This window comes from Daphnia pulicaria, chromosome 6, assembly GCF_021234035.1.
Source record: "Daphnia pulicaria isolate SC F1-1A chromosome 6, SC_F0-13Bv2, whole genome shotgun sequence".
NCBI classification, from domain to species: domain Eukaryota; kingdom Metazoa; phylum Arthropoda; class Branchiopoda; order Diplostraca; family Daphniidae; genus Daphnia; species Daphnia pulicaria.
The window spans coordinates 4253693-4278924 of NC_060918.1; the positions used below are offsets into that span (position 1 = coordinate 4253693).

The window sequence follows — 25232 nt, forward strand, 5'->3', positions numbered from 1 at the left end:
GTTAAGAGACAACCAAGGTGTGATTACTTGTTAAAAAATAGACAAAATTTAAACCATAAGAATTGTTCACTGATTTATTATTGTAAGAACTGAACGAGATGAATGCACTTGATTAGATTATTCTCATCATAGGCTTTAAAAAACAGAATTGGATTGATGTAACTTGGCTGATAAGGATAAAAAAAAATCATATATTAAGGTTATTGTTTGCTAAATCAGTTCAGTTAAATTTAAGATTACCTGGCCATTTTGAGTAGACATTTGAGAAAGACTTCTCAGAAACATTTCTTGTGATGTTCCAGGAGTATTGTTTTGAATTTCGTACAGGTATCCAAAAGATGTTCATCAAAAAAGAGATTAGCAGGTTCTTCCTTATCCTTTCCTGGTTTACCTGGTAGCCATTCTGAATAAACGTACTCTTCATCGAGGGCCTCCCTACACGCAAGAAGTGCAGCTGAAACTGGCAGACTTTAAATCGAACCTTCCTAAGAAAATACAGATATTTGTAAAGACTTTCGATTGACAATAAATGTATGTGCACAACATGTGCACGCAGAAATCATGATTTCTTAATGGGTCCGTATATACCTTTTTAACTGTGATAACAGTATAACATCGTTGGTTCCGGTATTTAATACACAAGTGTCCAGCTACAACTCCAACACCTGGAAGGAGGGAAGCAAGTTACAGGAACGTCTATAAATAAGAAATAGTGTAGTCACAACAAATGCTGAATTCAAAAATGGCCAAACAATATCAGTACCTTTCTCAATTTTTTGACCAAACTCGTTCATAAACTCGGTTGGTAATAGTTGCTCAGTTGAGTAGTTTTTACTTGTTTTATAAACTCTGGCATGAAGTGGATTGAAAAAATGGAATGCATAATCACATTCCCAGCATAAATGTTGCTTACAATCATAACAGCATACGAGGATTCGGCCACTTTTCTTGCACACAGTGCACACACTATGAAACTGACTTCTCCTCTTGAGTTGGGCATTAACGAAAATAGTCCGTATTTCTGTTGTCCAAGCTCCATGAAGAGCTTCATTTCTTGACTGCCATTCTTTGCCTTTCAGTCTTTCTTTCCTGAGTTCCCTTTCCTTTTCTACCACTTTAGTAAAAGCATCATTTTGTATGTCTGCTGCTTTTTGAATGTCAATCATCACATTTTCCATTATTTTTTACCCTGAAACAAATAGTAATAGAAAATAACATGCATTAAATAAGGAAGGAGTAAGTTTGGGAAACACTTACTCATCTCATCAACATCAACAGTAGTTTCAGTTGGATTCGTAACATTCTGAAACAAGTCCAAGCCTTCCAGCGGTGCAGCTGCTGGATGACCACCAGCTTCTACATCCGCAGGTGGAAAATCATCTTGTTAGGTACGTTGTTATTTGATTTGATGCCATCTACCTACATGAACTAGAGTTTGGCTTGTGGGTTTTAGAACAGGGAGAAGCTTTGGGCTTGAAAAATGAAAGATTTGATTGTTGTCTGAGGTTTGAACCTCTATTAGGCTCACCCAACCACTGCAATATCTTTTTGGCGTTCTTTTCATCTTTCTTTTTCGACTCATTTAAATCTGTTTGAATAAAAGAATTTGAAAACATCTTACAGATAACGTTTCGAAAAAATGTAAGAAAAATACCTGGGTCTTCAGGAGGTTGATCCATTTTCAGAAAACTTACTTAAGTTTCAATAAGACCGAACGAAATATTGCTTAAATTGTCAAAGCTTTAGCAATTAGCAGACAATACTTATTGTTTACCTTTAAGAAAAGCTACCGGCCTGCCGCCACCGAGTGGCGCTGTGATCTTGGGGAAATTATTTGCCGCGGCAGTACGTACCGCAGCGGCGTGTTGAGACCAAGTTGGCTAGATCAGTGGACTATTCACACAGATTTTAAAGAGAAATCTGTCAACAAGCATTTTTTTCCAAGAGCATCTCGAGACTGTGAATGTCGTCCAGTATGTCCACTGGCTTATGTCACGCGAGAGCAAAAGGAGACATTTAGACAATTGCCACCTGATATGGTCTAATTTTTGTGTAACTCAACTATTTTCACTACTAAACCATCTCCCTCTTGCATATCTAATTAGCTCTGTACCAATATAATTCGTAGTCCACTTGATTGTGTGTCGAGAGGAAGAGACAGAGAGACATATCAATTCGGGGTAATTAAGCACAATCAGTAATATACAAAAGTAAATACAATGTAATAGATCCATTATGAGATCGAGGTGCGTGTTCTCAAAGGGTGTACTGCGTGTATAATAAGTAAGAAAGTAGTAAAAAAAAGAACTACAGAACAGAATTGAGTAGTAGAAAAAAAGGAACACCAAAAGAACAGGAATTAAAACAATTACATTGGGAATTTTAACACTTTTTTTTCTCTTTTTTTTCTTTTTAAATTTCTGGTTCGTCTTCCTCCTCGGGTGATGCTGCAGCTTTTGAAAGATGTGCTCGATTAGCAGAAGCTTGGGCGCTCACTTTTTTTTGTCAATTAGGCACTTTTAGCTTTCATCATGGCTTTTTTTTTGTTTTCGTTCTTCATAATTTTATTCTAACATTCTTCAATAATTTTTACTTACTGAGGCACCTTTCTGTTAGATTTGGGTGGAGTACTCCACATCTGAAAGCTAAATTGTGTTTTTAAGGGGCATTCATTTCCAAAAAACATTTTATTATTTAATTTTCAATAGCTCTTGTTAAACTATACAGTACGATTTTAGATTGATTTTATTCTCTTGGGAATATGACTTCTTATTACTCGGAACATGAGCAAGATTCTTTCAGTTACTTGGTTAGCTTTTCCATTTCTTTCTTTTTCACATCTGTTGTTGGGGGTGAGAGAACTGAGGGTGTCTCTTCTTTGGTCATATTATCCTCTCATAATCAATGAGAGGTTGGGGCAACAAACTCAATCCAACAAACTCTTTCAAAAAAACATGTTATCATTTAATTTTAAATATCTATTGTTAGATGTACAGTCGATTATAGATTAATTTAATTTTGTGGCATTTTGATTACTTTTTACTCGGAACTCGAGCAAGATGCTTCTAGTTGCTCGGTTAGCTTTTCAATTGCTTTATTTTTTGCATCTGTTAGTGAGGTTGAGGGAACTGGCTGCTCTTCTGCGTTGCTTGGAGCCTCGTTTGCCTCTTCGTTTTTGGCCGTTTTTGCAGCTTTTGCAGCCCGCTTCCTATCTTTCATGGGTTGGACGTTCCTCTTCCTTTTTGGTGTAGGTAAAACGAGGCACCTTTCTGTTAGATTTGGGTGGAGTACTCCACATCTGAAAGCTAAATTGTGTTTTTAAGGGGCATTCATTTCCAAAAAACATTTTATTATTTAATTTTCAATAGCTCTTGTTAAACTATACAGTAAAATTTTAGATTGATTTTATTCTCTTGGGAATATGACTTCTTATTACTCGGAACATGAGCAAGATTCTTTCAGTTACTTGGTTAGCTTTTCCATTTCTTTCTTTTTCACATCTGTTGTTGGGGGTGAGAGAACTGAGGGTGTCTCTTCTTTGGTCATATTATCCTCTCATAATCAATGAGAGGTTGGGGCAACAAACTCAATCCAACAAACTCTTTCCAAAAAACATGTTATCATTTAATTTTAAATATCTATTGTTAGATGTACAGTCGATTATAGATTAATTTAATTTTGTGGCATTTTGATTACTTTTTACTCGGAACTCGAGCAAGATGCTTCTAGTTGCTCGGTTAGCTTTTCAATTGCTTTATTTTTTGCATCTGTTAGTGAGGTTGAGGGAACTGGCTGCTCTTCTGCGTTGCTTGGAGCCTCGTTTGCCTCTTCGTTTTTGGCCGTTTTTGCAGCTTTTGCAGCCCGCTTCCTATCTTTCATGGGTTGGACGTTCCTCTTCCTTTTTGGTGTAGGTAAAACGAGGCACCTTTCTGTTAGATTTGGGTGGAGTACTCCACATCTGAAAGCTAAATTGTGTTTTTAAGGGGCATTCATTTCCAAAAAACATTTTATTATTTAATTTTCAATAGCTCTTGTTAAACTATACAGTACGATTTTAGATTGATTTTATTCTCTTGGGAATATGACTTCTTATTACTCGGAACATGAGCAAGATTCTTTCAGTTACTTGGTTAGCTTTTCCATTTCTTTCTTTTTCACATCTGTTGTTGGGGGTGAGAGAACTGAGGGTGTCTCTTCTTTGGTCATATTATCCTCTCATAATCAATGAGAGGTTGGGGCAACAAACTCAATCCAACAAACTCTTTCCAAAAAACATGTTATCATTTAATTTTAAATATCTATTGTTAGATGTACAGTCGATTATAGATTAATTTAATTTTATGGCATTTTGATTACTTTTTACTCGGAACTCGAGCAAGATGCTTCTAGTTGCTCGGTTAGCTTTTCAATTGCTTTATTTTTTGCATCTGTTAGTGAGGTTGAGGGAACTGGCTGCTCTTCTGCGTTGCTTGGAGCCTCGTTTGCCTCTTCGTTTTTGGCCGTTTTTGCAGCTTTTGCAGCCCGCTTCCTATCTTTCATGGGTTGGACGTTCCTCTTCCTTTTTGGTGTAGGTAAAACGAGGCACCTTTCTGTTAGATTTGGGTGGAGTACTCCACATCTGAAAGCTAAATTGTGTTTTTAAGGGGCATTCATTTCCAAAAAACATTTTATTATTTAATTTTCAATAGCTCTTGTTAAACTATACAGTAAGATTTTAGATTGACTTCTTATTACTCGGAACATGAGCAAGATTCTTTCAGTTACTTGGTTAGCTTTTCCATTTCTTTCTTTTTCACATCTGTTGTTGGGGGTGAGAGAACTGAGGGTGTCTCTTCTTTGGTCATATTATCCTCTCATAATCAATGAGAGGTTGGGGCAACAAACTCAATCCAACAAACTCTTTCCAAAAAACATGTTATCATTTAATTTTAAATATCTATTGTTAGATGTACAGTCGATTATAGATTAATTTAATTTTGTGACATTTTGATTACTTTTTACTCGGAACTCGAGCAAGCTTTTCAATTGCTTTATTTTTTGCATCTGTTAGTGAGGTTGAGGGAACTGGCTGCTCTTCTGCGTTGCTTGGAGCCTCGTTTGCCTCTTCGTTTTTGGCCGTTTTTGCAGCTTTTGCAGCCCGCTTCCTATCTTTCATGGGTTGGACGTTCCTCTTCCTTTTTGGTGTAGGTAAAACGAGGCACCTTTCTGTTAGATTTGGGTGGAGTACTCCACATCTGAAAGCTAAATTGTGTTTTTAAGGGGCATTCATTTCCAAAAAACATTTTATTATTTAATTTTCAATAGCTCTTGTTAAACTATACAGTAAGATTTTAGATTGATTTTATTCTCTTGGGAATATGACTTCTTATTACTCGGAACATGAGCAAGATTCTTTCAGTTACTTGGTTAGCTTTTCCATTTCTTTCTTTTTCACATCTGTTGTTGGGGGTGAGAGAACTGAGGGTGTCTCTTCTTTGGTCATATTATCCTCTCATAATCAATGAGAGGTTGGGGCAACAAACTCAATCCAACAAACTCTTTCCAAAAAACATGTTATCATTTAATTTTAAATATCTATTGTTAGATGTACAGTCGATTATAGATTAATTTAATTTTGTGGCATTTTGATTACTTTTTACTCGGAACTCGAGCAAGATGCTTCTAGTTGCTCGGTTAGCTTTTCAATTGCTTTATTTTTTGCATCTGTTAGTGAGGTTGAGGGAACTGGCTGCTCTTCTGCTTTGCTTGGAGCCTCGTTTGCCTCTTCGTTTTTGGCCGTTTTTGCAGCTTTTGCAGCCCGCTTCCTATCTTTCATGGGTTGGACGTTCCTCTTCCTTTTTGGTGTAGGTAAAACGAAATCATCTACATAAGCTTCGTTTCCATCTGTAAGTTATTAAATAAATGTTATGTTTTCGTTTTAATTTAATTACTAATGTTTTTTTTTCACAGAGGCATTTTACTTACCAGACTTGCTGTCGTCATTTTTCTCTCTCTCATTACCTGGTAGTATGATTTCAGCAATAATTTAAAACAAGGTATTAATTAGTTTTATTTATTGAAAGTAAGAGTTTAATAACGGTTTATTTTTACGTGAACCAAGGCTCCGCATCCTCCACTTCTAGTTCTTGGTCTTCAGGATCGTAGTCAGTAAAACAATCAAACAATATGTCTTCTTTAAATTTTAGGTAAGGAATTATGTATTATTCACTAAAGTATTAACATATTGTATTGTATATTGTATTGTATTAGGCCATTCTTTTTTCTTGTTTCGTGGAATTGTGAGAAATGGACTATCTGAGTCTGGATACTGGATAGTCATGATCAGAAAGGGAGTCCCCCAATAACTCTGCCTCTGTAAGTATTAAAGCATTAATTATATATTTTTTAAAATAACCATTTATTAAATCAATATTTATACTTACTAGGGCATATGGTCAAGGCTGGATGTTTTTCACCAAACCTGAAAGTTAAATTTTGCTTGTTAAGTAAAGGATTCTGCCCTAAGGTAATTTTTTTCATAAGTTTACTTACACGTCACACTGATAAGTATATTTGTATATTTCATTCATGTTTCTACTTTCTAATGTCTGTTTTTTCAGTTAGATAATTGGAAAGACTGAAAACTTTTTGATTCGATTTCAACTTTTTATCGTTCATTTCTTGTTCTTTCTTCGCCCACTTTATCTCTCACTTTTCCGCAATTCTCTTGGATATTATTATCGTCTTGATTTCCTCCTTCATGGAGTCTTGGCATCTCTCGTTGTTGATGGGCACTTTTTCAGCTGTTTTCCCCCCATTCTTTGACTACTGTACTATGTCTCTTTCGCTGGCTCGTACCATTCACGAAGTTCGTCGTCTCCCATCCAGGGTAAGTCTATTGCTCAATCTTTTAACTTTCCTGCCGGTTTTCGCAGAAATCCTCTTGCCTATAACAAGTACTGTGAATTGGGTAGGTAACCTATAATTCAACTGAATTTTAATAATCTCGATGATCTTTTACTACGACAGTTCACAGAGCTCTTCCTGTTTAAGCATGTTAAAAATTCTCGGTACTGTCTCAAGAATGTCTGTACTGAGATCCAATTGGAATCCCAGTCATCACAGTGTTCTTTTATTCTCTGATTCCAGGTTTTCTGTTTTCTTTCAGGTTCAGGACTAGGGAGCATGGTTTTCTCTAACATTTCACTCAGCATATCCATTTTTGGAATTTCCAATTGAAGCATTTCAGTTTTTTCTACGTTGATTTCTTTCACACTGGTTGAACTAGAAACCGCAGTATCACTAGCGGCTACACGCAAATCTTCATCCTCTATTGGATTGTCGTTGTAAAACTCTTTACTTTTGACAAATTTTTTTGTTTTCTTCTCGCCATTTATAATTTTTTATTTCTTTTTAAAAACACCCAGTTTGCGAATACCTTTTCCTGAAAAAAGCTGTTTTAAACTTTTAAGTTAAGCCTGTACATTTTCTTTTTGCCTTCGAGAATTATAGTTAATAAGGGATGTGCCACTAATCGTTTTAACGACATAATTACCGATAATTTTTTTCAGAAACGTTACCTTGCAAAACTTTTTCCATTTTTCTGTTTCTTGACTCAAGCGATAAACAATTTAATAGCAGAAAAATACAAAAATCATAAACCAGCTTTAAGCGGCTAGTCGATTCTTGCACTACAGTCGTTGCTAATACACTAGTCGATAAGTATTAATAAAAGCTATAGAAAAAGTGACGGCACAATTCGTCCATACGTTTACAATCATCTTCGCACAGTTTTCATTAAGGGAGTTGGCGAAACTAATGAAAGCCAAACATACTGGCTCCATAGTGACACAAAGAAAGCGAAAAAGGGCTGTCTTATCCAACTCCATGTATACTGATATTTTTTTTTCTAAAATATGTAGAATTATTAGGAGAAGCTACAGTTTTCACGGGAAAGTTTTTAAAACTTAATTTTAATTTTTGAGTAATTTTTCATGTATTAAAAAATGCATAAAGATGAATAAAATTGAAATGTTGATTCATGAACTTTGTTTATCTACATTTCATCTGTACTTTAACTTATTTTCATTTAAATATGTGGCATAATGGTTAAAAAATACTGAAAATACTTAGTTTTCCGCACCTTTTTCCGAGTTCCGTGTTTAACACGGCGCTTACGGGGAAACCACCTTCATTAACCCACTATATATACCAAAATATTGTCCCCTTTCCTATAGTGTTTGGAACTTATAAAGTTAAGATAGGCACGTAATTATTTAAAAAAAATTCGAGAAGGGACATTTTTTTCCATTAGAAATATGGGTTTGAATCTTCCAAAATTTAAAGAATTTTCATTATTTTGGGCCGTGCAGTTGTGGTATTGATCACACCCGCTGCAATACAAAGCGCCTCTTGGTGCTTGGTGCACTTGGCATTTGCAGCAAGTGTGATGAATGCAGCAGCAACGGAACCAGAAATTGGTAATATGGCATAAATGGAGATTAATTCAAAACTGTAAATAAAGAGCAACAATTAGAGGTCTTTTTTAATCAAGAATTTTTAAGATCTTTACTTACCAAACCTTGTTTCCTTAGGAAAACGAGAGAGCGAACTAGGTGAGCCTGAAGTTTTGCCAGGTCTGACAGGTTATTATTTCGCCACTGTCATAGCTGGGAGATTTGTCCTAAAAATTATAGGAAAGGACAAATATTGGATTAAGGCAACCGATTCACGTAATTGTTTGTTATTGAAATTAAACATCCTTGGTTATCGGAAGCTAGGATTCAGTTGGCCATTTTGCAAATTTTGCAAACGTTAATGCGTGAATGTGTACCCATGTGATACAAATCACAAAGCAACCACTATGCCAGCGCCAGTTGAAGATATGTACCTGTGGCAGTAGATTTTTTTATGTTGTACTCGGGCAAGATCGTCTACAAATCCATTGCCCTACGGTTTAAATCAATATAAATAAATTTAAATCCAAGCGAACGTGAATGAAAAAAGTCAATTTTCTGTCTGACGCAAACAATGTATGCTGTAAATAAGAACATACACAACCGTTGGTTTCGTAGCGTTTTCCGCCTGTGGCAGTCAATTACAGAGAAGGGGAAACAGGGGAAAGGAAGAGTTTAAATTAGTTGTTTAATTCCCAAGCACTGATACATGTCGTCGTTTACTGATTTTATTTGCCTTAAGTTCAAGTATATTTTATACTTCGCAATCAAGTACAGAACACAAATCACTGACAAAAGTTCTAGTGCACCAAAGATCTTCCTTATACATTGTTGATGAATATAAGCCGTAGGCTACAACAGCAACTTCGGGGAGTCTTTCAGTATGGACAGCTAGAAACTAAGTCATCTCTCAGTGAGGGCGGTGAGGGGGAGGGACGATGTGAAAGACCAAAATCTATAGCAAAAAAAAGTAGCAAAGTAACATCAGTGAAGTAAACAAGATGAGATAAAGAATAACTACGATCAATCAATGATGTTCATAACAATGACTAGAAAGATTAAATTCATCCAAATATCAATTTATTGATTCTTCCCGTTCAAAATTTAAATTTTCTTACTATCTGAACATCGGCTAATGTAGGAGCTGGTAATGATTCCTTATTAGGTTATTGGGGACAAAACTGTTCCTGAAAGTTGGTAACAGATTAATTTTTTGTTTTTAAATCCACAAATTTTCTTCATTTGGAGTACGGTATCTGGGGGTCTGACGTATCCTTCTGCTTCAACCAAATCACCGGGGTACAGCTCCGTTTGGGGCCAACCTGCATCTTACGTAGGTTAAATGAAGAAATTTTAAGAAAGCGTTAATACATTTCCAGGTGTTGATTACATTTACAAACCTTCTGAAATTATTCCTTTCATCTTGGCAGGTTTAAGATTGCACATGAAATTGGCAATGCCACTCAAAATGGTTTTGGTTCATGCTTTACCTACATCAACTTGACAACTTCTTCTAAATATAAGGGATCAGTATCAGAATGTTTTTTTTTTTTTTTTTTTTTTTTACTAAACAAAGATAATTAAAGAAAAAATGTTATTCATGTTTACACTGTTAATTATCATTACCTGCTGCAATTTAGGTGTTCTTAAATTGTTCTTAAATCAATTTGACTGATTTAAACTTATAATGCCAGTTCATGAATTTATAAACACAATTTAAACTATATCAGAAAAATTGATTTACCAGAATCAATTTTTTTGCCAATAAACAATGAGGGATTGAAGAGACAACAGCTCTTTCTACTGGCCTCCAAGTGTTACTGTTGACTTATTCACTTTTCTTGCAGCTGGAGGCAGAAAAATTTCGGATATGGAACAGCATCTAACTCAATGGGTGAGACCATCCCAACAAAACTTGTAGTCAATTGGCTGATTCATATGGAAATTGCTACCAGCTGTAGAGTTGGCTTCCTTTAAATCAAGCATACATTGAACTAGTTTACTCGAATTTTCACAACTAGCTGTTTTCCAGCAATGATGTGCTGTCCAACATTATTCCTTTATAGTGACTGCAAACTTATGTTAGAATTTTTAAATATTGAAGTCCTGTTTTTAAAAGTCAATTTGTTTAATTGAAAGATAATAATACAAAATATACATTTTTAAATTACCAAGAATTAATTTGTGGATCAGGAACATTTGCCATCTTCAGTTTCAATAAACAATAAATTAATCTGATAGTAAATCGCACCGCACGCAGTGTTTTAAGCCATATTTTAGCTTGATAAGACTTTTCCGCCAAGCCGTATAAACTGTAATTAATAGTACGTTCATTATCCGGTAGAGACTATATTTTCGGATTTCTCTGACTTGCAGGTGTCATCATACCGATAGCTGTGCAAGCGATCAAAGCAACAGTAAAACAAATAAGAATAGATAAAAATGTTGTTATTAACCATCTTAACTCCGCCAAGCTTCCTGAGTTGAAGCAGATGGCAAAATTAATGGAGGTTAAACATACGGGGCTCAATCGCAAACATGAACTGAAGGACCGTTTGCTTGAACAATAGAATTCAAAGAAAGGGCTAATAAGAGCACAGGAGTATTTTGTGCAAACTCATCCTGTAAGACAAGCTTACAAAGTTTAGGCTAATAAGAATATACTTACCCTCCAAATTGATTGTGTAGTTGCCTGTATCAACCCTGAATGCAGCAGCAGCAACGGAACCAGAAATTGATATCAATGGAGCTAAATACAAATCTGATAAAAAAGAGCAACAGATACAGGTCTTTTTTAATCAAGAATTTTTCAAGATCTTTACTTACCAAACCTTGTTTTCCTTAGGAAAACGAGAGAGCGAACTAGGTGAGCCTGAAGTTTTGCCAGATCTGACAGGTTATTATTTCGCCACTGTCATAGCTGGGAGATTTGTCCTAAAAATTATAGGAAAGGACAAATATTGGATTAAGGTAACCGATTCACTTAATTGTTTGTTATTGAAATTAAACATCCTTGGTTATCGGAAGCTAGGATTCAGTTGGCCATTTTGCAAATTTTGCAAACGTTAATGCGTGAATGTGTACCCATGTGATACAAATCACAAAGCAACCACTATGCCAGCGCCAGTTGAAGATATGTACCTGTGGCAGTAGATTTTTTTATGTTGTACTCGGGCAAGATCGTCTACAAATCCATTGCCCTACGGTTTAAATCAATATAAATAAATTTAAATCCAAGCGAACGTGAATGAAAAAAGTCAATTTTCTGTCTGACGCAAACAATGTATGCTGTAAATAAGAACATACACAACCGTTGGTTTCGTAGCGTTTTCCGCCTGTGGCAGTCAATTACAGAGAAGGGGAAACAGGGGAAAGGAAGAGTTTAAATTAGTTGTTTAATTCCCAAGCACTGATACATGTCGTCGTTTACTGATTTTATTTGCCTTAAGTTCAAGTATATTTTATACTTCGCAATCAAGTACAGAACACAAATCACTGACAAAAGTTCTAGTGCACCAAAGATCTTCCTTATACATTGTTGATGAATATAAGCCGTAGGCTACAACAGCAACTTCGGGGAGTCTTTCAGTATGGACAGCTAGAAACTAAGTCATCTCTCAGTGAGGGCGGTGAGGGGGAGGGACGATGTGAAAGACCAAAATCTATAGCAAAAAAAAGTAGCAAAGTAACATCAGTGAAGTAAACAAGATGAGATAAAGAATAACTACGATCAATCAATGATGTTCATAACAATGACTAGAAAGATTAAATTCATCCAAATATCAATTTATTGATTCTTCCCGTTCAAAATTTAAATTTTCTTACTATCTGAACATCGGCTAATGTAGGAGCTGGTAATGATTCCTTATTAGGTTATTGGGGACAAAACTGTTCCTGAAAGTTGGTAACAGATTAATTTTTTGTTTTTAAATCCACAAATTTTCTTCATTTGGAGTACGGTATCTGGGGGTCTGACGTATCCTTCTGCTTCAACCAAATCACCGGGGTACAGCTCCGTTTGGGGCCAACCTGCATCTTACGTAGGTTAAATGAAGAAATTTTAAGAAAGCGTTAATACATTTCCAGGTGTTGATTACATTTACAAACCTTCTGAAATTATTCCTTTCATCTTGGCAGGTTTAAGATTGCACATGAAATTGGCAATGCCACTCAAAATGGTTTTGGTTCATGCTTTACCTACATCAACTTGACAACTTCTTCTAAATATAAGGGATCAGTATCAGAATGTTTTTTTTTTTTTTTTTTTTTTTTTACTAAACAAAGATAATTAAAGAAAAAATGTTATTCATGTTTACACTGTTAATTATCATTACCTGCTGCAATTTAGGTGTTCTTAAATTGTTCTTAAATCAATTTGACTGATTTAAACTTATAATGCCAGTTCATGAATTTATAAACACAATTTAAACTATATCAGAAAAATTGATTTACCAGAATCAATTTTTTTGCCAATAAACAATGAGGGATTGAAGAGACAACAGCTCTTTCTACTGGCCTCCAAGTGTTACTGTTGACTTATTCACTTTTCTTGCAGCTGGAGGCAGAAAAATTTCGGATATGGAACAGCATCTAACTCAATGGGTGAGACCATCCCAACAAAACTTGTAGTCAATTGGCTGATTCATATGGAAATTGCTACCAGCTGTAGAGTTGGCTTCCTTTAAATCAAGCATACATTGAACTAGTTTACTCGAATTTTCACAACTAGCTGTTTTCCAGCAATGATGTGCTGTCCAACATTATTCCTTTATAGTGACTGCAAACTTATGTTAGAATTTTTAAATATTGAAGTCCTGTTTTTAAAAGTCAATTTGTTTAATTGAAAGATAATAATACAAAATATACATTTTTAAATTACCAAGAATTAATTTGTGGATCAGGAACATTTGCCATCTTCAGTTTCAATAAACAATAAATTAATCTGATAGTAAATCGCACCGCACGCAGTGTTTTAAGCCATATTTTAGCTTGATAAGACTTTTCCGCCAAGCCGTATAAACTGTAATTAATAGTACGTTCATTATCCGGTAGAGACTATATTTTCGGATTTCTCTGACTTGCAGGTGTCATCATACCGATAGCTGTGCAAGCGATCAAAGCAACAGTAAAACAAATAAGAATAGATAAAAATGTTGTTATTAACCATCTTAACTCCGCCAAGCTTCCTGAGTTGAAGCAGATGGCAAAATTAATGGAGGTTAAACATACGGGGCTCAATCGCAAACATGAACTGAAGGACCGTTTGCTTGAACAATAGAATTCAAAGAAAGGGCTAATAAGAGCACAGGAGTATTTTGTGCAAACTCATCCTGTAAGACAAGCTTACAAAGTTTAGGCTAATAAGAATATACTTACCCTCCAAATTGATTGTGTAGTTGCCTGTATCAACCCTGAATGCAGCAGCAGCAACGGAACCAGAAATTGATATCAATGGAGCTAAATACAAATCTGATAAAAAAGAGCAACAGATACAGGTCTTTTTTAATCAAGAATTTTTCAAGATCTTTACTTACCAAACCTTGTTTTCCTTAGGAAAACGAGAGAGCGAACTAGGTGAGCCTGAAGTTTTGCCAGATCTGACAGGTTATTATTTCGCCACTGTCATAGCTGGGAGATTTGTCCTAAAAATTATAGGAAAGGACAAATATTGGATTAAGGTAACCGATTCACTTAATTGTTTGTTATTGAAATTAAACATCCTTGGTTATCGGAAGCTAGGATTCAGTTGGCCATTTTGCAAATTTTGCAAACGTTAATGCGTGAATGTGTACCCATGTGATACAAATCACAAAGCAACCACTATGCCAGCGCCAGTTGAAGATATGTACCTGTGGCAGTAGATTTTTTTATGTTGTACTCGGGCAAGATCGTCTACAAATCCATTGCCCTACGGTTTAAATCAATATAAATAAATTTAAATCCAAGCGAACGTGAATGAAAAAAGTCAATTTTCTGTCTGACGCAAACAATGTATGCTGTAAATAAGAACATACACAACCGTTGGTTTCGTAGCGTTTTCCGCCTGTGGCAGTCAATTACAGATAAGGGGAAACAGGGGAAAGGAAGAGTTTAAATTAGTTGTTTAATTCCCAAGCACTGATACATGTCGTCGTTTACTGATTTTATTTGCCTTAAGTTCAAGTATATTTTATACTTCGCAATCAAGTACAGAACACAAATCACTGACAAAAGTTCTAGTGCACCAAAGATCTTCCTTATACATTGTTGATGAATATAAGCCGTAGGCTACAACAGCAACTTCGGGGAGTCTTTCAGTATGGACAGCTAGAAACTAAGTCATCTCTCAGTGAGGGCGGTGAGGGGGAGGAACGATGTGAAAGACCAAAATCTATAGCAAAAAAAAGTAGCAAAGTAACATCAATGAAGTAAACAAGATGAGATAAAGAATAACTACGATCAATCAATGATGTTCATAACAATGACTAGAAAGATTAAATTCATCCAAATATCAATTTATTGATTCTTCCCGTTCAAAATTTAAATTTTCTTACTATCTGAACATCGGCTAATGTAGGAGCTGGTAATGATTCCTTATTAGGTTATTGGGGACAAAACTGTTCCTGAAAGTTGGTAACAGATTAATTTTTTGTTTTTAAATCCACAAATTTTCTTCATTTGGAGTACGGTATCTGGGGGTCTGACGTATCCTTCTGCTTCAACCAAATCACCGGGGTACAGCTCCGTTTGGGGCCAACCTGCATCTTACGTAGGTTAAATGAAGAAATTTTAAGAAAGCGTTAATACATTTCCAGGTGTTGATTACATTTACAAACCTTCTGAAATTATTCCTTTCATCTTGGCAGGTTTAAGATTGCACATGAAATTGGCAATGCCACTCAAAATGGTTTTGGTTCATGCTTTACCTACATCAACTTGACAACTTCTTCTAAATATAAGGGATCAGTATCAGTATCAGAATGTTTTTTTTTTTTTTTTTTTTTTTACTAAACAAAGATAATTAAAGAAAAAATGTTATTCATGTTTACACTGTTAATTATCATTACCTGCTGCAATTTAGGTGTTCTTAAATTGTTCTTAAATCAATTTGACTGATTTAAACTTATAATGTCAGTTCATGAATTTATAAACACAATTTAAACTATATCAGAAAAATTGATTTACCAGAATCAATTTTTTTGCCAATAAACAATGAGGGATTGAAGAGACAACAGCTCTTTCTACTGGCCTCCAAGTGTTACTGTTGACTTATTCACTTTTCTTGCAGCTGGAGGCAGAAAAATTTCGGATATGGAACAGCATCTAACTCAATGGGTGAGACCATCCCAACAAAACTTGTAGTCAATTGGCTGATTCATATGGAAATTGCTACCAGCTGTAGAGTTGGCTTCCTTTAAATCAAGCATACATTGAACTAGTTTACTCGAATTTTCACAACTAGCTGTTTTCCAGCAATGATGTGCTGTCCAACATTATTCCTTTATAGTGACTGCAAACTTATGTTAGACTTTTTAAATATTGAAGTCCTGTTTTTAAAAGTCAATTTGTTTAATTGAAAGATAATAATACAAAATATACATTTTTAAATTACCAAGAATTAATTTGTGGATCAGGAACATTTGCCATCTTCAGTTTCAATAAACAATAAATTAATCTGATAGTAAATCGCACCGCACGCAGTGTTTTAAGCCATATTTTAGCTTGATAAGACTTTTCCGCCAAGCCGTATAAACTGTAATTAATAGTACGTTCATTATCCGGTAGAGACTATATTTTCGGATTTCTCTGACTTGCAGGTGTCATCATACCGATAGCTGTGCAAGCGATCAAAGCAACAATAAAACAAATAAGAATGGATAAAAATGTTGTTATTAACCATCCTAACTCCGCCAAGCTTCCTGAGTTGAAGCAGATGGCAAAATTAATGGAGCTTAAACATATGGGGCTCAATCGCAAACATGAACTGAAGGACCGTTTGCTTGAACAATAGAATTCAAAGAAAGGGCTAATAAGAGCACAAGAGTATTTTGTGCAAACTCATCCTGTAAGACAAGCTTACAAAATTTAGGCTAATAAGAATATACTTACCCTCCAAATTGATTGTGTAGTTGCCTGTATCAACCCTGAATGCAGCAGCAGCAACGGAACCAGAAATTGATATCAATGGAGCTAAATACAAATCTGATAAAAAAGAGCAACAGATACAGGTCTTTTTTAATCAAGAATTTTTCAAGATCTTTACTTACCAAACCTTGTTTTCCTTAGGAAAACGAGAGAGCGAACTAGGTGAGCCTGAAGTTTTGCCAGATCTGACAGGTTATTATTTCGCCACTGTCATAGCTGGGAGATTTGTCCTAAAAATTATAGGAAAGGACAAATATTGGATTAAGGTAACCGATTCACTTAATTGTTTGTTATTGAAATTAAACATCCTTGGTTATCGGAAGCTAGGATTCAGTTGGCCATTTTGCAAATTTTGCAAACGTTAATGCGTGAATGTGTACCCATGTGATACAAATCACAAAGCAACCACTATGCCAGCGCCAGTTGAAGATATGTACCTGTGGCAGTAGATTTTTTTATGTTGTACTCGGGCAAGATCGTCTACAAATCCATTGCCCTACGGTTTAAATCAATATAAATAAATTTAAATCCAAGCGAACGTGAATGAAAAAAGTCAATTTTCTGTCTGACGCAAACAATGTATGCTGTAAATAAGAACATACACAACCGTTGGTTTCGTAGCGTTTTCCGCCTGTGGCAGTCAATTACAGATAAGGGGAAACAGGGGAAAGGAAGAGTTTAAATTAGTTGTTTAATTCCCAAGCACTGATACATGTCGTCGTTTACTGATTTTATTTGCCTTAAGTTCAAGTATATTTTATACTTCGCAATCAAGTACAGAACACAAATCACTGACAAAAGTTCTAGTGCACCAAAGATCTTCCTTATACATTGTTGATGAATATAAGCCGTAGGCTACAACAGCAACTTCGGGGAGTCTTTCAGTATGGACAGCTAGAAACTAAGTCATCTCTCAGTGAGGGCGGTGAGGGGGAGGAACGATGTGAAAGACCAAAATCTATAGCAAAAAAAAGTAGCAAAGTAACATCAATGAAGTAAACAAGATGAGATAAAGAATAACTACGATCAATCAATGATGTTCATAACAATGACTAGAAAGATTAAATTCATCCAAATATCAATTTATTGATTCTTCCCGTTCAAAATTTAAATTTTCTTACTATCTGAACATCGGCTAATGTAGGAGCTGGTAATGATTCCTTATTAGGTTATTGGGGACAAAACTGTTCCTGAAAGTTGGTAACAGATTAATTTTTTGTTTTTAAATCCACAAATTTTCTTCATTTGGAGTACGGTATCTGGGGGTCTGACGTATCCTTCTGCTTCAACCAAATCACCGGGGTACAGCTCCGTTTGGGGCCAACCTGCATCTTACGTAGGTTAAATGAAGAAATTTTAAGAAAGCGTTAATACATTTCCAGGTGTTGATTACATTTACAAACCTTCTGAAATTATTCCTTTCATCTTGGCAGGTTTAAGATTGCACATGAAATTGGCAATGCCACTCAAAATGGTTTTGGTTCATGCTTTACCTACATCAACTTGACAACTTCTTCTAAATATAAGGGATCAGTATCAGTATCAGAATGTTTTTTTTTTTTTTTTTTTTTTTACTAAACAAAGATAATTAAAGAAAAAATGTTATTCATGTTTACACTGTTAATTATCATTACCTGCTGCAATTTAGGTGTTCTTAAATTGTTCTTAAATCAATTTGACTGATTTAAACTTATAATGCCAGTTCATGAATTTATAAACACAATTTAAACTATATCAGAAAAATTGATTTACCAGAATCAATTTTTTTGCCAATAAACAATGAGGGATTGAAGAGACAACAGCTCTTTCTACTGGCCTCCAAGTGTTACTGTTGACTTATTCACTTTTCTTGCAGCTGGAGGCAGAAAAATTTCGGATATGGAACAGCATCTAACTCAATGGGTGAGACCATCCCAACAAAACTTGTAGTCAATTGGCTGATTCATATGGAAATTGCTACCAGCTGTAGAGTTGGCTTCCTTTAAATCAAGCATACATTGAACTAGTTTACTCGAATTTTCACAACTAGCTGTTTTCCAGCAATGATGTGCTGTCCAACATTATTCCTTTATAGTGACTGCAAACTTATGTTAGACTTTTTAAATATTGAAGTCCTGTTTTTAAAAGTCAATTTGTTTAATTGAAAGATAATAATACAAAATATACATTTTTAAATTACCAAGAATTAATTTGTGGATCAGGAACATTTGCCATCTTCAGTTTCAATAAACAATAAATTAATCTGATAGTAAATCGCACCGCACGCAGTGTTTTAAGCCATATTTTAGCTTGATAAGACTTTTCCGCCAAGCCGTATAAACTGTAATTAATAGTACGTTCATTATCCGGTAGAGACTATATTTTCGGATTTCTCTGACTTGCAGGTGTCATCATACCGATAGCTGTGCAAGCGATCAAAGCAACAATAAAACAAATAAGAATGGATAAAAATGTTGTTATTAACCATCCTAACTCCGCCAAGCTTCCTGAGTTGAAGCAGATGGCAAAATTAATGGAGCTTAAACATATGGGGCTCAATCGCAAACATGAACTGAAGGACCGTTTGCTTGAACAATAGAATTCAAAGAAAGGGCTAATAAGAGCACAAGAGTATTTTGTGCAAACTCATCCTGTAAGACAAGCTTACAAAATTTAGGCTAATAAGAATATACTTACCCTCCAAATTGATTGTGTAGTTGCCTGTATCAACCCTGAATGCAGCAGCAGCAACGGAACTAGAAATTGATATCAATGGAGCTAAATACAAATCTGATAAAAAAGAGCAACAGATACAGGTCTTTTTTAATCAAGAATTTTTCAAGATCTTTACTTACCAAACCTTGTTTTCCTTAGGAAAACGAGAGAGCGAACTAGGTGAGCCTGAAGTTTTGCCAGGTCTGACAGGTTATTATTTCGCCACTGTCATAGCTGGGAGATTTGTCCTAAAAATTATTGGAAAGGACAAATATTGGATTAAGGTAACCGATTCACGTAATTGTTTGTTATTGAAATTAAACATCCTTGGTTATCGGAAGCTAGGATTCAGTTGGCCATTTTGCAAATTTTGCAAACGTTAATGCGTGAATGTGTACCCATGTGATACAAATCACAAAGCAACCACTATGCCAGCGCCAGTTGAAGATATGTACCTGTGGCAGTAGATTTTTTTATGTTGTACTCGGGCAAGATCGTCTACAAATCCATTGCCCTACGGTTTAAATCAATATAAATAAATTTAAATCCAAGCGAACGTGAATGAAAAAAGTCAATTTTCTGTCTGACGCAAACAATGTATGCTGTAAATAAGAACATACACAACCGTTGGTTTCGTAGCGTTTTCCGCCTGTGGCAGTCAATTACAGAGAAGGGGAAACAGGGGAAAGGAAGAGTTTAAATTAGTTGTTTAATTCCCAAGCACTGATACATGTCGTCGTTTACTGATTTTATTTGCCTTAAGTTCAAGTATATTTTATACTTTGCAATCAAGTACAGAATACAAGGAATTTTTAAAAAATCAGTGATTTCTAAAACGAATGTAGTTTGCTTCATGTTTAAGAATAATAGGCTAATAAACTGTGGTGGTCTTTGAAAATTAAAAAAACTGAAATTACCCTAAAACGGATACTGGATTCCTTTAGTTCAGATTTTAAAAAATTGTTTGTCGAGTGGTAAAAGCTGTGAATAACAGAATCTAAAATCAGTTGTTCGATTCTGGTTTGGAATACTCTTTTTTTTTCTAAGGGAAAATATATCCAGAGATGAATATATTCTTAGAATACTGTGAAAATGGAAACAGGCAAGCGAGCGATGGTACATTCTACAGATGATACGAGCGGGGAAGAGATTATTAGTAACCACAAGAAGCATTCCAGCATGCACATGGCATTTAAATCTCCCTGATCCTTGGTAAAACTATACAGCCATATCCCAGGAACATCCCTGCTAACAGACCTGTGTCTTTTTTCTTTCAAAAATATCTGAACGTGTTGTAGCGAAATTATTGGTATTTCACCACGAGTCCCATTCCCAGTGTTGCCACAATCGCGATAGAAAAATAATCGCGATTAAAATTTGGATCGAATACTTAATCGAAAATGAAGTCTTTTTAAAATGATCTTAATCGCGTTCAGAAGGCAAAAAAATCATTTCTGAGAAATTTTTGTTTTCGATCATTTTGTGACCCCTTTTCCTTCAAATGTGGGAGTTTTTGTACCTTTCCCCATCTTTCTTATCTCTTTTTCATTTCGCACCTTTCAACGCTCTATATCTCTAAAAACCTCAACAAACTTTTCCCTTCTATTGATAGATGTCACTAAATGATCGAAAACAAAATGATCTAAAATTAATGGAAAATAATATCTTTTCTTCAAAAATTTGATTTTCGATCATTTCTATACCGATGATATCCTAGCGGAATTTATCGGAAGAGAAATGATTTTGTGGCAAGACTGCCCATTCCCCATGTGTACATTTTGCCTTCAGAGTTGTCCATTCAAACAAAACTGCTTTCTGAAAGTACTAAATTACCTCCTATCTTTGGTTGACAACGACAGTGCTGTTATACAGGATCCTTGATAACATCACTGTCTTTGACAAGATCTACTACGGCATTTTCAAAGATCGCACCTTTGCTGAATTTTGAGTCTTCTTCTTTTGCTTTTGCTTAGTTCTCCTTCTAACTGTACGGAACAAAACATTCGGTCAGCGTGTCTGACACAGAGTAAGTAGTGTGCACTAAAGTAAATTGTTTTATAAAATTTGGTGCTTGGTCATATCCTTTATACATACTCAACAACACTCTGATGCACGACATAGCTGTATAGCCGCTGGGATTTCGGACCACTAGTTTGTTGAAGACTCACAAAGGAACATGACTTGTATATCATCTCTTTTCGCAGTTGAGCAATAAAACACTGGGGAATAGGGCAAGTTGCTGGCTGTCAATGTTTTTGATGATTATCTATATGTATGACCAGCTTGAACGAAGACAAATCAGATGCTCTCCTTATCTCTTCAAATGAAAACGTACAGAAAAATGCATTGCGCTTCTCTGTGATTTTGCTGTTCTCTTTTTCACAATTTCGATACAAACTTAAAACGTATTTGATTGACATTGGTAAAATAAGCAAAAAATCTAAATAAATCAAAAGGTGGAATAATCTGTGTATGTACTTACAGAGCATGAAAATGAAGTTGAAGGATGGATGAAGATTACCAGGCAGAAGCAATCAACCTGGACGAATTGCACGAAGAATATCCTTCTGTAAACAGTAATAATTGATTTAGAACAGTTATAATTGATTTCAATAAATTAATACCTGGATATTGTTTCAAGGTGGAGGATGTTTCAAAGATCAAAATGCAGATTGAAAATCCTCTGACGTTAATTGAATTGGAAGGTAAGTTTACCTATGAGGATAACTGTTGAAAATAATCCAATGTTATTTTTTTTTAGGGCGATTAACAAAGACTATAAAGGAGATACTTACAATACTAAGGAAAAGAATTCACACATCAAAGAATTTAATTCTATTCACTAAAGGATTCTAACAGACAGAAAAAAATAAAAAAAACTGAGCTTTAGGAAGCCGAAAACGACTCTGATAGCAATACTCGAATTGAAGGAATTAACGTGTTATTTGCCCTTTTGAATTCCGAGAAAGGGTTAAAAAAACCCGAATATATTATGAAAATAACCCATCCAGTACGAAAGGCTTAGAAAATTTAGTAGAAAAGTATGATTATCCATCTGATGAGTCTTTACTCTGGACACCAAGAATGTGTTGAGACAGAAGAGGACTTTGATGACTATGGATAGTTAAACTTATAGACATCCAATAAATAATAGAATTAACTTTTAAAATTCTATTGGTGATGAATATGAGGATGAAATGAAATTGAAGTATCTCTTACCAGTAAGAATACTTCGACTTTAAATTTCATTAATTAAAAAACTACTGAATACCTTATTAATACCTTAATCTGTTTTTGTTCTTACAGGGTCTGCAAATGAAGTTGACGGAGCAGAAGTTATTTACTCTAAAATGGATTGAGATCAGGCTAGAGCCGTTCCTGAAGGAAGAAATGAGGATGTTGACTTAAGCTGATATAAACTCTGAATTCGATAAATATAAAGGTGGAATAATCTGTTTTTGTACTTGCAGGGTCTGCAAATGAAGAAAGGGTCAGAAGTTATTTACCCTAAAATGGATGGAGATCAGGCCAGAGCCGTTCCTGAAGAAGGAAATGAGGATGTTTACTTGAAAGTTAAATTTTCCTGTAAGAATGAATGTTTTATACAAACAAATGTTTTTTTTATTAAGGGGATGAAAACGCAAAATCTAAAAGAAAGAAGAGCTTTCTGTTAATAAAGAATTCAAAACGACCCAAAAAAGAGGATAAAGCTCAAAACATTGATGGTGAAGCTGAATTGTGCGATGTTTTTTCTGACTTTTGTAACAACGATGACAGTAGAGGTTCACTTATAGTGGGACAACCGGACAAGTTATGCAATAATTGATGATGGATTTAGGTTCAATACTTGATTTGGTAAAGGTTGTGTTTCACGACTACAACTTCAATGATTTCTAAGGAACAGGTTGATTCTAATCTGTGTGGCTGGATTTTTTTTACGTACGAAAAATCAAAGATAGGAATTGCAACCAGCGGGTGGGGTTTTGGGGAGGGAAGTTTTGAGCGCTTTATTGTTTGGCGGCTCAATGTTTTGCTGATAAATCAACGAATATTGGTTATTTTCACATTCGTTCGAAGATTTACTTGACAACATGTCAAACTCTTGTAAGTCTTCTTAATGTTACCCAATCTTTCTGTTATATTTATTGTTTTTTTGTATGTTTGATTTGTATGTTTCTTCTCCCCTTGTAGCTTTGTCTCATCAAGTGGGTATCCTTGAAAATCCACTGGATGAAGTTGATGGGGTGTAGGCATCCATGGGTATGGATATTATTACTCCAGCGTCTTCCCCACCTGTTTCCTTCCTAAATTTCTGGACTATCTCTGTACTTCAGAGGATCAAAGAGAGGGGAAGATTCAATAAAGATAAGACACATGAAATGCAGCTTAAACTTAAATATGGAAAAATGAATAGCAACAGACAACAGTAAGTTCCATGGATTCAATATGATTAGTCCACCGTTTTCCCCACCTGTTTCCTTCCTAAATTCATGGACTATATCTGAACGTTGGAGGATCGAAGAGAGAGGAAGATTCAATAAGACACATGAAATGCAGCTTAAACTTAAACATGAAAAAATGAACAGCAACAGAGAACAGTTCTAGTAAGTTTTATTTCTTGTTGGTGTTTTTCTGTATTGTTTTTATTTTCAGTGTTCAAGCAACTTTGGAGAAATTTGTGCGGAACGGGGCATTGGTCAAGAAAGAGCTTTCCTCATACCGCTCACAAATATTTAAGGATGAAGTGGAAGCAGTGCGGATTTCTGGAAACTTAATATGTTTTTTGTTAATGATGTTGTTTTTGTTACTATTTGTCATTGCTGTTTGCTTATTAAGTAATTTATTCATAAAACTTGTACTTTTTCTATAGTTATTGGATTGAACTTGCATACTCATTGGTAGAAACGGAGCCTACTATCCACTATGCTTTACTTCGTTGTTTAAGTCATTGACTTGTTGAAACTGTATCGTACTTCCAAATAAACATTCTTTTTTGTTGTTGACTGAATTGAATGTTGATTGTATTGTATTGAAATTTGATTGATGGAACGATGAATTAGTTGAAAATGTTGAAGTTTTCCATTTTAGTGTTTTTATATTAAGCTTTAGGCAAATAACAAAGTATATGACGATATATAAACCTATAGGTTGAGATATTGTAATAATTTTGAAAAATGAGCTCTAAAATCATATTTTTATCTACTAGATAGATTAGCTGAGATCATATTTGTACTAATTTTTTACTAATTCTAACATTTTAAATTAACATTTAAATTCTGGCTTTATACGGCTACGGACGGATAATAAAAAAATCCACTTTAAATCTCATGTTCTATTGAACAAAAGAAAAGAAGTCTTCTAGCAACAAACTGAGAAAAAAACTGATTGTCGAATGGTGAGAGCTGTGAGTTAGAGAATCGAAAATCAGTAGCTCAATTTTTGATTGGAATTCTTCTCCCTTTCTTTTCTAAAGAAAAATATATGCAGAGATAAATATATTTTTATGATACTGTGAATGTTAAAACAGGTCTTTATTGAGTAATGGCCTAAATGGTAACATACAGATTGTACGAGCGGGGAAGACATATTGGGAACAATAAGAAGCATTCCATGCATATGCTGTTTAAATCTTCCTTATTCTTGAGAAAAAACCGAAAAAATTATTATTCCACCAACAATCCCATTCCTCGTTTGTCTCTTACATTTGTGTGCATTCTGCCTACAGAGCAGTCAATTCCAACAAAACTGCCCTGCTGAAAGTACTAAATTATATCCTAACTTTAGTTGACAACGGCAATTTTGTTATCCAGGATCCTTGATAACAACTCTGTCTTTGACACGATTGACCAAAACATCCTCATAGATCACCCCTTGGTTCAATTTTGAGACTCCATCCGATGCACTTGCTTGGTTTTCCTTGTACCTGGATGGAAAAAAAACAGTCGGTCAGCGTCAACGACGTCTCTTCATCCTCACCCC

The 25232-nt window shown here is 35.0% G+C and overlaps 1 protein-coding gene and 1 long non-coding RNA gene across 3 annotated transcripts; one reads left to right on the forward strand and one right to left on the reverse strand.

The window, feature by feature from the left end:
* Positions 1–187: 187 nt before the first annotated feature.
* Positions 188–1585, reverse strand: LOC124342457. The gene is made up of 5 exons (XM_046795447.1): positions 1424–1585; positions 1258–1356; positions 764–1189; positions 589–665; positions 188–485 (listed from the first exon to the last, which is right to left on the reverse strand). The coding sequence occupies exons 3-5, from the start codon at positions 1176–1178 to the stop codon at positions 471–473; spliced, it is 507 nt and encodes a 168-aa protein (XP_046651403.1). The 5' UTR covers positions 1179–1189; positions 1258–1356; positions 1424–1585; the 3' UTR covers positions 188–470.
* A 4164-nt stretch (positions 1586–5749) lies between these two features.
* On the forward strand, positions 5750–7643 carry LOC124342482. 2 transcript variants are annotated; one of them, XR_006918848.1, is made up of 6 exons: positions 5750–5885; positions 5952–6035; positions 6101–6185; positions 6250–6354; positions 6426–6505; positions 6600–7643. It is a non-coding gene; the product is annotated as an uncharacterized LOC124342482 (long non-coding RNA). The 2 variants fall into 2 exon arrangements; XR_006918849.1 differs by having other exon boundaries at positions 6604–7643.
* The last annotated feature ends 17589 nt before the right edge of the window (positions 7644–25232 follow it).

Coding starts and splice junctions, on each gene's coding strand:
- LOC124342457 (XM_046795447.1), bottom strand. CDS start 1,178: ATGGAAAATGTGATGATTGACATTCAAAAAGCAGCAGACATACAAAAT. Junction 666..763: donor TGGTCAAAAAATTGAGAAAG/GTACTGATATTG, acceptor CCCTCCTTCCAG/GTGTTGGAGTTGTAGCTGGA.